Source organism: Salvelinus alpinus, chromosome 36, assembly GCF_045679555.1.
Source record: "Salvelinus alpinus chromosome 36, SLU_Salpinus.1, whole genome shotgun sequence".
Classification (NCBI taxonomy): domain Eukaryota; kingdom Metazoa; phylum Chordata; class Actinopteri; order Salmoniformes; family Salmonidae; genus Salvelinus; species Salvelinus alpinus.
Window position 1 is genome coordinate 19,145,615 of NC_092121.1, and position 14,131 is coordinate 19,159,745.

The 14,131-nt window shown below is 45.4% G+C and overlaps 2 protein-coding genes across 2 annotated transcripts in view; one reads left to right on the top strand and one right to left on the bottom strand.

Annotated features, from left to right (window-relative positions):
• The first annotated feature begins 279 nt into the window (after positions 1–279).
• LOC139565191 (potassium voltage-gated channel subfamily A member 1-like) lies at positions 280–7,711 on the top strand. The gene is made up of 3 exons (XM_071385341.1): positions 280–429; positions 2,715–3,494; positions 6,506–7,711. Exons 2-3 carry the CDS (start codon positions 2,760–2,762, stop codon positions 7,412–7,414), a joined length of 1,644 nt encoding a protein of 547 aa, XP_071241442.1. The 5' UTR covers positions 280–429; positions 2,715–2,759; the 3' UTR covers positions 7,415–7,711.
• Positions 7,712–12,148: 4,437 nt separating this feature from the next.
• Positions 12,149–14,131, bottom strand: part of LOC139565192 (excitatory amino acid transporter 2-like) — a 13,670-nt gene continuing 11,687 nt past the window's right edge. The window contains exons 9-10 of the mRNA XM_071385342.1: positions 13,805–14,131; positions 12,149–13,630 (exon numbers count right to left, since the gene is read on the bottom strand). The exon at positions 13,805–14,131 is cut by the window's right edge and continues 112 nt beyond it. Coding sequence (XP_071241443.1) covers positions 13,346–13,630; positions 13,805–14,131 — 612 coding nt within the window. The 3' untranslated portion in view covers positions 12,149–13,345. The remainder of the gene's footprint in view (positions 13,631–13,804) is intronic.

The following is a 14,131-nucleotide window of genomic DNA, read 5'->3' on the forward strand; positions in this document are numbered from 1 at the left end:
GATTAACACTACCCCTGAAGGAGCCATGGTGCCCCCCCCCAGACCCCCCCCCCCCCCGACCTGACACAGCTAGGGAGGTGGGAGATAGAGACTTACGGAGAGATCAAACAGGGGATAGACAGACAGAGAGACGGCCAGAGAGAGGGCCGGACGGACAGACATACAGACGGCCAGAGGGAGGGACAGACAGACAGACAGACAGACAGACAGACAGACAGACAGACAGACAGACAGACAGACAGACAGACAGACAGACAGACAGACAGACAGACAGACAGACAGACAGACAGACAGACAGACAGACAGACAGACAGACAGACAGACAGACAGACAGGCAGACAGATACCCTGTGGTGGAGGTACAGTAGTGGAGGCACCGTGATTCTCTTGAATAATTAGTCTCTATCAACAGTAGCTGACTGACAGAGGGGTGAGTGGAACAGTGCAGGCTGCTTCTTGTAAATAACACCAATAATATGGTTCTTATAATATGCTTATAATAACACCAATAATATGCTTGGGCTTGTAACTAGGATGTTTATGAGTAGGACTCTATGTTATTCTAATAATGGCTGTGTTGACTGTAAAGACTAACCTTCTGATTAAAGAAATAGTAATTCTGACCGAACATAAAGGTTAAAGGTTCTGATTGAAATAAACACCTGTCTAGTTCATGCTTTTATTTGTTATTCTGTACTGTAGTTGTAAAATGTGTCTTGCATACTACCGGTCAAGAATTTTAGAACAGCTACTCATTCAAGGGTTTTTCTTTATTTGAACTATTGTAGAATAATAGTGAAGACATCAACATTATGAAATAACACATATGTAATCATGTAGTAACCAAAAAAGTGTTAAACAAATCAAAATATATTTTGTGTTTGAGATTCTTCAAATAGCCACCCTTTGCCTTGATGACAGCTTTGCACACTATTGTCATTCTCTCACCAGCTTCACAAGGTAGTCACCTGGAATGCATTTCAATTAACAAGTGTGCCTTCTAAAACGCTCATTTGTGGAATTTCTGTCTTTCTTAATGTGTTTAAGCCAATCAGTTAGGCGGGGTAGGCGGGGTATACAGAAGATAGCCCTATTTGGTAAAAGACCAAGTCCATATTATGGCAAGATCAGCTCAAATAAGCAAAGGAAAATGACAGTCCATCATTACTTTAAGACATGAAGGCCACTCAATACAGAACATTTCAAGAATTTTGAAAGTTTCTTCAAGTGCAGTCGCAAAAACCATCAAGCGCTATGATGAAACTGGCTCTCATGAGGACCGCCACAGGAATGGAAGACCCAGAGTTACCTCTGCTGCAGAGGATAAGTTCATTAAAGTTACCAGCCTCAGAAATTGCAGCCCAAATAAATGCTTCACAGAGTTCAAGTAACAGACACATCTCAACATCAACTGTTCAGAGGAGACTACATGAATCAGGCCTTCATGGTCGAATTACTGCAAAGAAACCACTACTATAGGACACCAATAAGAAGAAGAGGGTTGCTTGGGCCAAGAAACACGAGCAATGGACATTAGACCGGTGGAAATTTGTCCTTTGGTCTGGAGGCCAAATTGGCGGTTTTTGGTTCCAACCACCGTGTCTTTGTGAGACGCTGTGTGGGTGAACGGATGATCTCCACATGTGTATTTCCCACCATAAAGCATGGAGGAGGAGGTGTTATGGTGTGGGGGTGCTTTGCTGGTGACATTGTCTGTGATTTATTTAGAATTTAAGGCACACTTAACCAGCATGGCTACAACAGCATTACGCCATCCCATCTGGTTTGGGCTTAGTGGGACTATCATTTGGTTTTTCAACAGGACATTTTTATTTTTTAAATGTAACCTTCATTTAACCAGGCAAGTCAGTTACAATGACCCAACACACCTCCAGGCTGTGTAAGGGCTATTTGACCAATAAGGAGAGTGATGGAGTGCTGCATTAGATGACCTGGCCTCCACAATCCCCTGACCTCAACCAAATTGAGATGGTCTGGGATGTGTCAGACCGCAGAGTGAAGGAAAAGCAGCTAACAAGTGCTCAGCATATGTGGGAACTCCTTAAAGACTGTTGGAAAAGTATTCCATGTGAAGCTGGTTGAGAGAATGCCAAGAGTGTGCAAAACTGTTATTCTACAATGTAGAATATAGTAAAAATAAAGAAAAACCCCTGAATGAGTAGGTGTTCTAAAATTCTTGACTGGTAGTGTATTTGCGGGTGAATTGGCATAAATTACTTAAAGCTTACATTTCTGTTAAATAATTATGAGTATTAAAATTGCCAATAATGTGAGTTGTTTCTCCTCCCACTTCTTTATCTGCCTTTACCTGATATGTCTCTTCTTCTGCAGTACCTGATATGTCTCTTCTTCTGCAGTACCTGATATGTCTCTTCTTCTGCAGTACCTGATATGTCTCTTCTTCTGCAGTACCTGATATGTCTCTTCTTCTGCAGTACCTGATATGTCTCTTCTTCTGCAGTACCTGATATGTCTCTTCTTCTGCAGTACTTGATATGTCTCTTCTTCTGCAGTACCTGATATGTCTCTTCTTCTGCAGTACCTGATATGTCTCTTCTTCTGCAGTACCTGATATGTCTCTTCTTCTGCAGTACCTGATATGTCTCTTCTTCTGCAGTACCTGATATGTCTCTTCTTCTGCAGTACCTGATATGTCTCTTGATAACTTCAGCAGTGTTGTGCATTTCTCTCTAGAGTAAGGGGACAAACTGTCCTCACAAAGAACTAAATAGAAGTTGAATGACAGACCAAGGAATGGAGAACCATGACAAGGGTGGAGGTGAAGGAGGAGGAGAAGGAGACAAGAAACATCTCCCAGAGGAGGTGAGCGAGAGCGACAAGGAGACCAAGGACCAGCGCAACAAGGCGGAGAAGGGAGAGAAGGAGACAGAGAACAACGGCAGTGAAAAGGAGAGGGTTGAGGGGAAAAGGGAAAGCTGTCGTCGCTCAGGCTCCCTGTGGAGGGGGGGCTGGGCCCTGACGGAGCGGCTAGCCATCAACGTGTCGGGGATGCGCTACGAGACACAGCTCCGCACTCTGGCCCAGTTCCCTGACTCCCTCCTGGGGGACCCTAACCGCAGAATTCGCTACTTTGACCCTCTGCGCAATGAGCTGTTCCTGGACCGGAACCGGAACTGCTTCGACGCCATCCTCTACTTCTACCAGTCTGGCGGGCGGCTGCGGCGGCCTGCCAACGTGCCCCTGGATGTGTTCTTGGATGAGCTGCGCTTCTATGAGCTTGGTGAGGAGATCATGGAACGCTTCAAGGAGGAAGAGGGCTTCCCCAAGGAGGAGGTGCCTGCGCTGCCTGAGAACGAGATGCAGAGGAAGGTTTGGATGCTTTTTGAGCACCCAGAATCCTCCTCGGGCGCACGCATCATCGCCATCATCAGCGTCATGGTCATTGTGGTGTCCATCGCCATCTTCTGCTTGGAGACGCTGCCTGACTTCAGGAACGAGAAGGAGCTCCGAGAGGTGAGAGGGGACCGATGTGGAGCCAGGGGCCTGATGGCCAAACAGAAATGACACACAGGAGAGAGAGAATGAAAGAGAAACAGAGAATGGTAGAAAAGGAAACAAACAAAGGGACCAGGAGAAAGGAGAGGCTGCGGGAGATGTGCATAAAGCACAGATAGAGGAAGGAGAGGAATGAAGAGAGGATGAAAGAGTAAGGAATGCATCTCGACAGGGTGCTAAGAGAACAGAGGTTAGCACATTGGGAGACTGATGATGGGGTGATTGTCAACAGTCAGTGAAGGATGACAATTAGTAAAGGATGACAGTTAGTGAAGGATGACAGTTAGTGTTTGACAGTTGGTGAAAGTCAATGACAGATGTCACCCTGTGGAACATAAATACTACATGTGTGACGACACAGGCCCCTTACAGGGTTAAACACAACATGCGACACACACACCCTCACACACACACACACACACACACACACACACACACACACACACACACACACACACACACACACACACACACAGGACAGAGAAATTTCTGAGATTATTTTAGTCATGTCGTTAAAATTGAGGGAAAGGATTGGGAAGAGTGGGGGGTGAGGAGAGGGCGAACGAAAGTGTGGTAGGAAAACAGGAGAGATAGGTTGGAGGAGAGAGAGAATCACAGTTAGGGAACTAGAGAAAGAGGGAGGTCGCAGGTAAGAGCGGGAGAGAAAAAGGGGTGGGACAGAGAGAGATGAGGGGCAGGAAGGGAGGGGTAAATATGGACTGCACAAAGAACATTATGCTTTATTGATGGTATCTCCAGATCACTGTCCATCTGTGTCTCACTTTGACTGGTGCTCCAGGATCACTGCCAAGATGACTCCGTACGGGAATAGATGGAGTTGATAGGAACATATAAACTGAGAGAGAGAGAGAGAGAGAGAGAGAGAGAGAGAGAGAGAGAGAGAGAGAGAGAGAGAGAGAGAGAGAGAGAGAGAGAGAGAGAGAGAGAGAGAGAGAGAGTAAGTGAAAGTGGAGTGCAAAAGAGGAGAGTGGAGAGGAGCGTGTCTCACGTTACTCCTGAGAGATCTAAAGGAGCTATATATAGCGTAAGGACAACCCTAAGAGCACATCAACACGTAAACGTTGGTTCCCATTAATAAACACACTGACTCATACCCACTGAAAGAGGCATGGAAAGAGTAGTACAGAACACCTATTTGATGACTCGCACAAAATGAAATGAACCCCACACGCCAAGTGGGTTACCGACAAGGTTGGCTTAGCTGCCTTTGGATTCTGAGGGATCATGCAAAAGCACAGAACACAAGGTATACGGTGGGTCTTACCGAAGCGCATATGCACACACCCGACCTCTCACACTCACTCAGTCACTCACACACACTCACATGATCAGAACATCTGACATAAGACACACAGTGCTCTGTACAGACTCAAAATGGCAGCATAGGTGAAAAATAAATCCTTGTCTTTTACAAGACGATCACCTTCCGTTGCAACGGTAGCTCTAGACACTGCATTCAGTATTGACAGACATGCTGTATGGTTCTGTGACCATTTGGAATGAGCGGCTAGTTGTTATACCTTTCTTATTGGATGACAAAGAGTGAGAATGTCTGTCGGGGCAGTGTGATCATGGCTTTTGAACCTCATAAAGGTGAGGAGAACTAAAGTGGGTGACAAATGTGAGGGCAAATGTCACTGTCATTTCAGTTGGTAAAAGCATTCCAGGCCTCTACATAAAGATTAACATATGCAGTATATGCACAAACAAACAACTGCTGTATATGTACCTCACACAGGCACACTCATGCAGGCACACAGACACACACTAACACACAAACAGAGGATCATAGACTTTTGCTTCACTATAATTTTATCATAGGTAATGAACATTATGAGCCATTTGACTCCAATCCGTCTTATGGCTGGACATACCATAAAACCTAAATTTGACTGTCTCACTTTGAACCCCAAGACTGCTTCTTAGAAAACATTGTCAGGATGAAATGAAGTGTCAGATTCCTCCGTCAGTCCAGACGCTGTGCTGTAACATTAGCCTTTGTCACATGCAGTCATGCACTATAATGTTTTTCTTCTGTTTAAATATAGAGACCAAACACATTTGTATCAAAGTCTGCGGAAAGAAAGAGAGAGAGAGTGTGATTACACAAGTGAAGTTATGTTAACACAGTATTACAGTTATCACAGTCTTAATCAGACCGTGATGACAGATACATTTTCCACATGTGCTGAGGAAAGACTTTGCCACCTTTAAAATAATCACTTCTCCTCCCTATCTCCTCCTTCTCATGTTTACTGTAGTCATCATGGTTCTCCCCGAACCTCTGTCTAACCGTCCCTCTTTACTATTTCTTATTAATTCATTGATGTCCTTCATTACCCTTGTAATGAACACGAGGGGAGACAGAGAGCTGGTTTCAAGCGCAGGGCGCAGCAGGTGTTTATTGCAAAGGACCACAGGAGGAGGCAGGTAGCTGGGTCCAGAGGCAGACAGAAGGTCATGCACAGGGGGTCTAAAAGGGCAACAGTACAGGCAGGGAAAAGGCTAGTAACGTCGTCCGGGAGATCAGGCAATAGGTAGGTAACAGGAAATCCGATAGGCTAAAGTACAGACAGGGAATAGGCAAAAGGCGTCGTTGGTGAGGCAGGCAAAAATGATCATACACGGGTGTATTAAATCACAGGAACACCAGCGCTCTAAAAGACATCTGTCACAAAACAAACCTCACCGTGATAGGGTGCAAAGAACTGAACTAAATAGTGTGTGATAATGACATACAGGTGTGTGAACAGGTGATTAGAATCCAGGTGATTGGGATCTGGAGAGTGAGCTGCGTTCAGGGGATCTATGTGTTGGAGGGTGTGAGTTGGAAGCAGACGTTATCTCTTGTCTAAACCACGCTCATTCCCCCTTCACTGTTCTACCTCCCCTCAATCTCTCCTGCTTCATTTCTAACACCACTCACTTTCCCTCTCTCCTTCTCCCAGAAATTCACCTACCAGCCCCATCCTACCCTCCCCAACATCACCATCCTGGTCCCTCCCACTGGCAGTGCTTTCCATGACCCCTTCTTCCAGGTGGAGACCATATGTATCTTCTGGTTCTCCTTTGAGCTCATTATGCGCTTAGCCAGCTCCCCCAGTAAGCTCCACTTCTTCAAGGACGTGATGAACACTATCGACTTCCTCGCCATCATTCCCTTCTTCGTCACTCTGGGCACAGAGCTGGCCAGGGACAAAACCTCCAACAAGGACCCGGGCATGTCTTTGGCCATCATCAGGGTCATTAGGCTGGTCAGGGTGTTCAGGATCTTCAAGCTGTCGCGTCACTCCAAGGGCCTGCAGATCCTGGGCCAGACTCTGAAGGCCAGCCTGAGAGAGCTGGCCCTGCTCATCTTCTTCCTCTTCATCGGAGTCATCCTCTTCTCCAGCGCTGTCTACTTCGCCGAGGCGGACAGTCCCGACACGGTGTTCACCAGCATCCCCGAGGCCTTCTGGTGGGCCGTGGTCTCCATGACGACAGTGGGATACGGGGACATGTACCCTACGACTCTGGGGGGCAAGCTGGTGGGCTCCATGTGTGCCATCGCTGGCGTGCTCACCATCTCCCTGCCAGTCCCCGTCATTGTGTCCAACTTCAGCTACTTCTATCACCGAGAGACGGAGTGTCTCGAGAAAATCAGTGAGTACACCCACATCAGCACCTCTGTCTGGGAGGGTGAGGACGAGGAGAGAGACGAGGGGGAGGGAGATTACACTCCCCTGTATGTGGGTGACTGCAAGGGAATCTGTAACCCCCTCAATGGGACACTGCTGTCAGGACTGTGTGCGGGGCAGGACGGGTGGGAGAACAAAGGCAACGTGTACCTCAGGGAACCCCTGGTCACTCAGGTGTGAGACAGGATGGATGGAAAGACAGAGGATCTGCTGAATACAACCCTGGTACTCTGCCTCTAAGTTAAATAGAGAGAAAGATAAAGGAGGATGGCAAAGTAAAGGAGAAGAGATACAAAAAATTACTATTTTACTCATGGACTTACTTGCACGCTTGCACCGTCAATGGCTTACACCGTTTACTACAAACAGAACTGATGAGACCATGGCAGAGATATTGTGACAGCTTGCTTTTTGCTAATGTCACTGAGATTCGAGTATGATGCCATCATATTGACAATAAAAAAAGCTGAAACAGAATGTATATTTATTTATTATATATTTACCCGATTGTAATAACAGTCTATACAGTACATACAACTCTAGCAATTGTAAATGTTGTTGTTTTTAAGACATGAGTGAATTGCAGTGCCATTTTATTTGTTATTGTGTGCTAGCTAGCTAAATGCACAGGGCCGTTTTTAATGTGTGGAGGGTTGACTAAGGGCGTTTTTAACATTTTTGTGAACCCAGTGCAGTTTGCAAATTTTTTTGTGCAGTGTGAACACTCCCAAAGGAACTCAGACCCCCTCAGAAGAGCCCCCTAAGCGAACCGAACTCAGACCCCCTCAGAAGAGCCCCCTAAGCGAACCGAACTCAGACCCCCTCAGAAGAGCCCCCTAAGCGAACCGAACTCAGACCCCCTCAGAAGAGCCCCCTAAGCGAACCGAACTCAGACCCCCTCAGAAGAGCCCCCTAAGCGAACCGAACTCAGACCCCCTCAGAAGAGCCCCCTAAGCGAACCGAACTCAGACCCCCTCAGAAGAGCCCCCTAAGCGAACCGAACTCAGACCCCCTCAGAAGAGCCCCCTAAGCGAACCGAACTCAGACCCCCTCAGAAGAGCCCCCTAAGCGAACCGAACTCAGACCCCCTCAGAAGAGCCCCCTAAGCGAACCGAACTCAGACCCCCTCAGAAGAGCCCCCTAAGCGAACCGAACTCAGACCCCCTCAGAAGAGCCCCCTAAGCGAACCGAACTGAGATCATCTCGAGAGCTGGTCTGAGTTCGGTTCTCTTGAATTCCGAGGTGCGGTTCCTTTTTTAGGGCAATGTGAACACAAGCTCCCCAGGTTCACTTGTCATTATTTCCGCGAGACACACTAGACTACTGCAGCATTTTTTCCCTGCCGTAAACACTCACATTGGTGCCACAAAAGAGAGAAGTGGATGCGCAGGTTCATGGGAAAAAAACGTGATGTTTTTTTATATTGATTAGCGGCAGGGTAGTCTGGTGGTTAGAGTGTTGGACTAGTAACCGAAAGGTTGCAAGTTCAAATCCCCGAGCTGACAAGGTACAAATCTGTCGTTCTGAACAAGGCAGGAACCCACTGTTCCTAGGCCATCATTGAAAATAAGAATTTGTTCTTTACTGACTTGCCTAGTTAAAATAAAGGTAAAATAAATTAGCGATTGTCAAGAATCCACCGAAATGTTTAGTTTTTAGTTCAGATTATTTGTTTGCCATATGTGGTCTATAGGCTAAGAGATGTTCATACAACTGTTTATTTGATTGTGGGGTTTGAATAGTGTGAGAAGACAACAATATATTTGGTGAGAATCACAACATAGGGTCCAAAATCAATTCTAGCTCTTAAAAGGGCGGTAGCCTACATTTGGTGTACAATTTTCAATTACAGTATTATTTAATCTGCAGTTATTCTTCTGCTATTTATTCTGTTACCAATAATATTTACGTGTAAATAGTGTCTTCTGATTAAAATGATTATTTCTCCCCTTTTTTCACTAAATGCAGTTTATTAGCTTCCAAAATGTAAGCAGGTATTTATAGCTGTCCGATAACACGTTTTGATGGAATGGCTTGTCCTGCACTGCACTTTGTAAAAGCCTGGAATGCATTGAGTGAATTTTGGAAAACGATCTTGGTTCCTTTCTAAGCATGGCAATGCCAATGCAGAGAGGACTCGGACCACAAAACAGGTGAAGTGAACTGACAAAAGAGTTGAGTCCTCATTCAAAGATCAGTTCTTTTAAAGAGGACTATGTGTAAAAACACTCTGAATGTCCTGATGGGACTGGACACCCGTCTCTGAAAGCTATGGCAGAAATGCTCTGCAGTGATATTGTGTTGACGTGGAACACAAAGAAATCAGCTTGGAGGCTGTGGTGCAAACAGAGAGCAGCCCTAAGTGTTGGTCCTGGGCCAGTGGAGAGTTTTCAGTGTGTAATGGAGACAGCTAGGCTGGGCGGCAGGGAAATCTGATCCTGGACCTGTCAGGCTTCCAGCTGACCCTTCCTCCCAATGGCTGTGCAGGGCTAACACTAGTAGATACCACTGGCCTAAATCCATACTCACCCGACTGGGTAGAAGTACTTTACTGGTCATCCAAAGACACATCCCTGCCCCTGTCCATGTTACCATGGTGCCTCTATTACCTTGCCTACTTAGAATGTGTCTGAACAAAATGCTTTGCACAGTGTTCAGTGTTTATAATGTGCTTTATAAATATGTTCTTATGATCAGAGATTGTGAGCTTCACAGATTGTATAAGAGAGTGGGTTGTGTGTGTATGTGTATATGTGTGTGTGTGGTTACCAGTGTGTGTGTGTGTGTGTGTGTGTGTGTGTGTGTGTGTGTGTGTGTGTGTGTGTGTGTGTGTGTGTGTGTGTGTGTGTGTGTGTGTGTGTGTGTGTGTGTGTGTGTGTGTGTGTGTGTGTGGTTACCAGTATGTGTTCTATGTGTGTGTGTGTGTGTGTGTGTGTGTGTGTGGTTACCAGTATGTGTTCTACGTGTGTGTGTGTGTGTGTGTGGTTACCAGTATGTGTTCTATGACTGTGTGTGTGTGTGTGTGTGGGTGGGTGTGTGTGGGTGGGTGTGGTTACCAGTATGTGTTCTATGACTGTGTGTGTGTGTGTGTGTGTGTGTGTGTGTGTGTGTGTGTGTGTGTGGGTGTGGTTACCAGTATGTGTTCTATGACTGTGAACCCTGTTTATATTTGTTGTATTTAATAAAGATGGTATTTTATCAGTTATCTAAATGAGTCCCTGTTTTGTGAACGGAGGGGAGATGAGTCAGCAGATGCCCACTTCACCACAAAACAATTATCTAAAAAACAACAACCAAAATGTCAAGTCTTTCAAAATGTTGACATAATATGTTAAATGTCTGATATTTCTGGTAGATTTAGATACCATCTGTTTAATTTGGTAAGAGAGCAGATTGGATAATTTGAGTTCCCACTTCACACACACCCCAAAGCATTGAGTTGATTTACCTCCTTGCAATTATCTCTTTAGTCTCTAGAGGTCAAAGCACTCAGTGCAAATCCTCCCAGTCATCCCAGCTCAGGGACATCATACTGAGGACTCTGTGGTTGCTTCTTCTGAGCCATGAAGCCAGAAGAAACATGTACTGTGTATTTTGCAGATTGAAATAATTATGTAAACTATAACGAATTATACAAACAACATACATTTTATGGGACAACCATACAAAACATTCCCATAAGTACAGTGATTCATGTCTGTAATGCATTTCTTTCTGCAACATTCTTCACTGGGAAAAAAGCCTAGTTGGCAGAAATGGTGAATTGTGCAGGTGGGATTAAATAAATATGCGATAAGTGTGACACTAATGCAATGATATCAATAACCATCCTCTACATGGAAATAACATCAACCAGTTCCATGCCCTCTACTCTGCCAGGGAGGACTGAGGAAACTCAGTGACTGTTGCTAAAAGAGAGAATTAAATGCTTCTAAATAAAACTGGAGAAAAGCCAGACTGAAGTGAAGTTGAAATGAATGGGTTTTCAGCAACACTGACGGTTTGAGCAGATGAGTCTCTTCATGCCCTCACTGCTTGATGACTGTCCCAATGATTACATACCCTGACCCCCCTCTCCCCCCGGGTAGGCTGACATTCCGATGTCGTGTTGTGGGTTAGAGGTTTCTACTGTAATATATGGACAACTCATTTTGTGGTTTTGAGTGATTTATGCTTGTTTTTGGTTGCTATTCATTGAATTGAGAAAAAAATACAAGTGGCAATCTTGTTGTGTAAGGAATTCCTGTATGTGAGCCGAAAATAAATTAATCATAGTTTGTCTGTTTTGTTGAATACCTTCACCCAGAGAGTCGAGGCATGTCTGTCCCTGTTCACTGGCTTTATTAGGTGGTGGTGGCCTGTTGTGGCCTGAAGCTTTCCCTTATTATCTACCTGTTTCTCTCATCCTCTCCTCCTCTCTCTGTGACGTGCAGGGTCCCAACACTAACGTCAGTCCTGTTTGCAATTACCCACAGTGCCCTATGCTGTCTGGAAGAATGAGTTGGATTGACGTCTTTCTGGCCATCTGCCGTTCTTCTATTCCTCTCCTCTCCCATCCCTCGCTCTCTCCCTCCCTCCCTCCCTCCCTCCCCAACTCTTCTTTGAGAGGATTAAGTGTGTTGATATCTCTGTGTGCCTTTGTCTCATCAATGTGTGTGTGTGTGTGTGTGTGTGTGTGTGTGTGTGTGTGTGTGTGTGTGTGTGTGTGTGTGTGTGTGTGTGTGTGTGTGTGTGTGTGTGTGTGTGTTCGAGGTTTGGTGTGTCAGTTGCAGCTTGAACGTCCAGTAATATCCTTGTCTTTAGTCACAAAATATTGACGCGTGTCCCCTTTTTGTAGTACAAATCTGTACACAGTTTTTACACAAGGTACAGAAATAACCAAATCTTTGTCATTGTAATTTAAATAGATCTCTAAGATTTTATTACATACAATATACACACAACCTGGATCTGCAAACCTGCATTAAGACGAAGGATTTGGGTAGGCAGTAATGACCTTCAACGAAAGGCATTTCAGAGGGACAGAGGAAAACAAATCAATATGACAGAACCAATGAGAATATCTCTTAATTAACCAATAAATAATTAAAGTACAAGAGTAATGAAACAACTATTAAATGAATACATGAATCAAAATGAAAACAGACTGCTGTGCAACACAGACTGACAGACTGTGGTGCTGGAAATCTTTTATAAAAATACTAACAACCATCATTTCAGACACCAGACAATGACAGAAAATGACTAACCACATACATAAATACTGAGAAATAACAATATTAACAACAATAACCGTATTAGGATTGTCATTTCAGGACAAGTTGAGGTACAAGTTGAGGTACAAGTTGAGGTACAAGTCAAGGGAAGTTTGTAGAGGACAAGGAGAGGGAGAGAAGAGGGAGAGGAGGTAGAATAGTATAAAAATAGTTTGACTACAGTGTGTTTGTTACCTTTAATTACATATAGTTGCTACACGCAAGTTTATCTCACATTTGAACTTACATATAAGTAGAAGTATTAGTATTTATTTGTTGAATCATTCTATGCAGTACAGCTGGAGATGGATGACGTTCTACAGATGACCTTTTGGAAGTTGAGAAGAGAACATTTCTGATTGTGCGTTAACTGACACTGAACACCAAGATCTCAGTACAGCATCTCTCTCAGCCACGCTAGAGGGTAGAGGTTAGGTTGAGGAACTGGCTGGCTGAAATGATTAGAACAAGACAGTGATTATCAGAGAATAGAGCTGGGTTGACAGAGGACACAACACTAAGTTAAAGCTCCCTTCTGCAGCACACTGAAGCGCAAAAGTTAGGGCATGGACTCTATTTTAAAAGATTATTAAAGGGTGTTGCCACAGCAACATAAATATCGTCATCGCTCAAAGCAAGCATATTGATCCCTGATCATGTCAAACAGGACTCAAATCACACAAGAACACTCAAATCAGACAACTGCTAAATAGTAACCATTTGTAGAGCACTGCATCCACCAACCCAGAGATCTATCAAAAACACCACAGTGGTACTAGGTGGTAGAGTGCAGTAAATTGGGGGAAGTGTAGTAAAACTGTGGTAAAACAGAAGTGTTTTCATAGAGGCGTCCCAATCAGGGCAGGTCGCAGGGCAGGATGGTGTTCCTGCGGTCGTAAGCAGTGTCGTCACTCTCTTCTCCTTGACTCCCCTCATCCAGCACCCTATCCCTCTCCTCTTCTTCCTCTGTCTCGCTCTGATATCGGTCGCTGTCTCGCCCCCGCAGTCTCTCCCTCTCTCTTCCTCTATCTCTCTCTCTGTCTCTTTCCCTGTCTCTTTCCCTGTCTCTTTCCCTGTCTCTTTCCCTTCTGTCTCTATCCCCTCTGTCTCTCTCTCTGTGGGAGCGAGGGAGTGTGGGGATCTGGGAAGACAAAGAGAAATAGAGTCAGAGACAGGCCATCAAAGGACCATCCAACTCAAACGTTCACACAAATATTCCATTGATATCAATACATGATAAACAAGAAGTTAGGATTGAGCCCTAGGACTAGTGGTAGCTGTAACCCTGCAGTAAGTCAATGGGAAGCCAGCCTACCTGGTTGTCGTGGCTTGGCAGGGCGCAGTAGCCAGGCTCTGTTCTGCGGAGGATGCGTGGGGAGTGGGTACGGAAGGCAGAGGGTCGTGGGGAGTGGGAGTGGGAACAGTTGGAGCGCGGGGAGGGAGAGCGGACAGAACGGGGGGACGGAGAGCGGACGGAGCGGGGAGAGTTGGTGATGGAGTAGATCTGTGACAGGTTGGAGTGGCCGTGGTGGTTGAGTTTGGGCGGGCGGGGGGAGCGGGGGGGTAACTCGGGGGGTCTCTTGGAGTCCACCAGGTCTATCTCGGTGAGGACAGGGGGCGGGGGGATGAACTCCTCATCCTC

Bases quoted from the DNA above. Each gene is read 5' to 3' on its own strand.
- LOC139565191 (XM_071385341.1), top strand. From the start codon at position 2,760: ATGACAGACCAAGGAATGGAGAACCATGACAAGGGTGGAGGTGAAGGA. The intron at 3,495-6,505 runs GTGAGAGGGGAC...TCCTTCTCCCAG, and splicing joins ACGAGAAGGAGCTCCGAGAG to AAATTCACCTACCAGCCCCA.